Source organism: Eimeria mitis, genomic scaffold, assembly GCF_000499745.2.
Source record: "Eimeria mitis Houghton genomic scaffold, Emh_scaff6193, whole genome shotgun sequence".
NCBI classification, from domain to species: Eukaryota; Apicomplexa; class Conoidasida; order Eucoccidiorida; family Eimeriidae; genus Eimeria; species Eimeria mitis.
Genome location: NW_024015688.1, coordinates 1 through 3063, shown reverse-complemented (window position 1 = coordinate 3063; position 3063 = coordinate 1). Strand labels below are relative to the sequence as shown.

At 53.0% G+C, this 3063-nt stretch overlaps 1 protein-coding gene across 1 annotated transcript; it reads left to right on the top strand.

Annotated features, from left to right (window-relative positions):
• Positions 1–1212: 1212 nt before the first annotated feature.
• On the top strand, positions 1213–2718 carry EMH_0086470 (uncharacterized protein; the record flags this gene model as incomplete). Its single annotated transcript, XM_038022893.1, is given in 2 exon segments — positions 1213–1270; positions 1274–2718. Coding segments are annotated over 2 exon segments (1503 nt in total).
• Positions 2719–3063: the final 345 nt, after the last annotated feature.

Below are 3063 nucleotides of genomic sequence, written 5' to 3'. Positions count from 1 at the left end.
ACTCACCGCCTTGCAACAACTCTTGTTAACCGCGGTGTGAAGTCTGCCCATTCTGTGGCCTCCTGCATGCTGGTGGAAGGGCTGGCTCCGTCAGACGGTTCGGTTCGGCTTAATTCGCTTTCCGATGATCGAAAGAGCACCCTTACAACGAGCATCCGTAGGCTAGATTGCTTAATGACCCGAGCACAGCTGTTACTCAGCCAGAGGCGACACCGCCAGCCTCAGCAAGGGGAAAACCAACGGGCTCCTTCACACGAGCCCGTACCTGGCAGACGGACTGAACAGCAAGAAATCCCATCGACTCTCCAACCAGCTTCTACAAAGTCACTGAACAACCAAACTATCCTCAGCGACAGTTCAGAGGTATTCGCAACTGGGCAAAGAGGAAGCACACATGCAGTCCCAACAGAAGAAGTAGTAGAGCCGAAACCGAAGAGTCCTCGAAACTGTTCGGTGGAGTCAACACAGGACGGCCCCACCCAACAAGGAGACCATGCTCATGGTATACGCAACCCTTCTGCAACATCCAAGGCTCTCAAGTGGATTAACGCCCAAGCTGCGCGCCAGAGAGACCTTCTCACAAAGAAGTGAGCCGATCGCCGACTATGTGCTTCATCTCCCGATCAGTTTGCTTGCTGTCTGCCACTCTTTTCCTTCGCACTTCCGTCTGCCTCGTCGCCGCAGATTGAATCCGCACGGAAGCGTTCTGACATTTCTCTGTTAACCATTCAGGTTGGTTCTGCGTGCTTGGGCACAAGGAGCCCAGCTGGAACGGCACCGTCGCGTCATACAAACGCTGCGCATTACTACTGTCTTGGAAGGTGTCTCCCAAAGAGCGGCGAATCAATACAGGCTCCTCTTAGTTGGATGGCTGAAGCTCAGAGCTCATTCAGAACGCCCGTGCCATAATGAAGACGAGAGACTACGCCAGCATACTGCCAGGGTGAGCTATAGACTGCCACGAATATAAGTGTCAAGGCACTAGCAGTATTTTGCAACAGTATTTTGCAGTACTTGAAATGCACCTTGTCATGCGCATGCGCGTTTGTCCAAAACTTAGCTGTAGGGTCTTCGACAAGATTAGCCTAATGCAACTGAGAAAAAGTGACAAAGTCCCCGGCAATTGGTTTGGGGGTTAGCTCGCTAGTTGTGCGTAACTTTGAGTTACTGAGAATACTACCAGCCAAACACAGCTACAGAACTGCCTCGAGTATGCTACACTTCGTTGTGAAGTCAAGAACAGACTGCCTGATGCTGACAGACCCAAATGNTATGGACGAAACACAGCTGGCTCCTGCACTATGCGCTTTACAGGGGACAACTAGCCAACAAGGGGGTGAAAATCGAGGACGTGAAAGTGAACAGCAGGTTCAGGAGTTAAAACAACTCGTCGAAGGGCTGCAGAAGCAAGTGCAGGCAAGGGACGATTGGTGTAAACACCTTGAAAAGCGTTCCTCTGAAGAGCAAGAGAAACATACGAAGGAGTTGGATGCTCTCCGTCGGCAGATAATGGAGTTGCAAGGAGAGCTGAAACAAAAAGGGCGCAAAGATCTTGGTCCACCCACATCCCAAGGGGAAGACAAAGAGAGGCAACGGGCGCAGCAGGAGCTGGAAAGGATTTCCCAGGAGCGTCGTCAGCTACAGTTGCTTGCTGCGGAACATGCAAAAGCCAAGTCATTCGCTGAAGAGGAGCAAATGCGACTACAAAACGAGCTGGCGGCGACTCAAGCAAGGACGAGGGATCTCGAGCATCAGTTGTTGCTCGTGGACCAGCAACTAGTTGGGATTCTCAACCAGGCCACGGCGCACGGTGAAACTCCCACGGGGTTGACTCAGTTAGGGCCCAGCCCACCACTTGGCACTTGGGCGCTGAAAAAGCTGCAGGGGATGCGGGAAACGCTGAGAGGAATTGACGGGAAAGAGCCACTTGGACCGACGGCGCAAGCGCGGCGCCAGCCCCCTTTAGAAGTTGCAACATTCGCACCCCTGCAGAAATTGTCACAAGACTCGTCAAGGCACGCTGACGACGCACCAGGTCAGGCTCCAAGCCCTACGGAGCAACAGCAGTGTTTACGAGCTGTATGTCAGCAGCGTCCCACGACTCCGCAATACCACCGCCCTGTTCATATTGCCCAGGAAGCACAAGCTAGTCCACCAATAAGCCAGATTCCGGAGCTGGATTTGAAGAAGTTGCAGCCAGAGCAGCAGCGAGCGGGGCCCTGGACAAATGGGCGATGCGAAGCTTCTCCCATGGGCTATCACGGTACGGAGATACAATCAGGGGAGAGACAGCACGCGGATGCGCACCCAGAACTATGTGCCGGCGGGAACTCGAAGGCTACAGGGGAAGTTCAGCACCAACGTCTTTATGTGCATCAAGGCGCCCATGTTGTCCCAAGAGGCGAACAACTCAAGGAGCATCTCAACAGGCAGCGCACTCACAGACAACAGCTGTTGCAGCAGTGTGTCCACCCGCCTCAGCAGACGTTATACACTCAAGTGAATCCACAGCTACAAGCTTCCTTCTCTTCCAAGTTTAGGGATCCACAAGTGGCTGTGCAGAACTATGCAGCGTGTTCGTTGCCGTTGCATCTGAGAAATGGGTCCAGTCCAGGGCCCGTTATAGACCATCGTTTTCGTGGCGTTTCTCCCCAATGCAACGGACGCATGACCCCCTCAAGGATGAATGCGCGCTGCTTAGGATTGAATGCGACCTAGCCAATCGTTGAGTGGCAGTTTGCATGCGGCCACGCACCCTAGGAGGCTGATATTCAGCCTTCAGATGAATTTTGCAATTTTAATAGCGGAATGGTATTCCCGTTGCTTGTGTCAACCCATTAATAGTCAAACTACACACAAATTCAGGTTGTCCGGCTCGAAAAATCTCCACGCAGTTAGTTGGACAAACCGCCTGAACAGGCGGTTAATATTGGCTCCCAGCTAAAAAAGTGCCCGTAAGGTGCCGCCCGGTGGCATCTTGTGGGAGTCTCTGGGAAGTCCGATTCTTCAATTACGGTTTCCCCCTCTTGCTTGCAAGGGGTCCCCACTTGACATCGTTCAGAG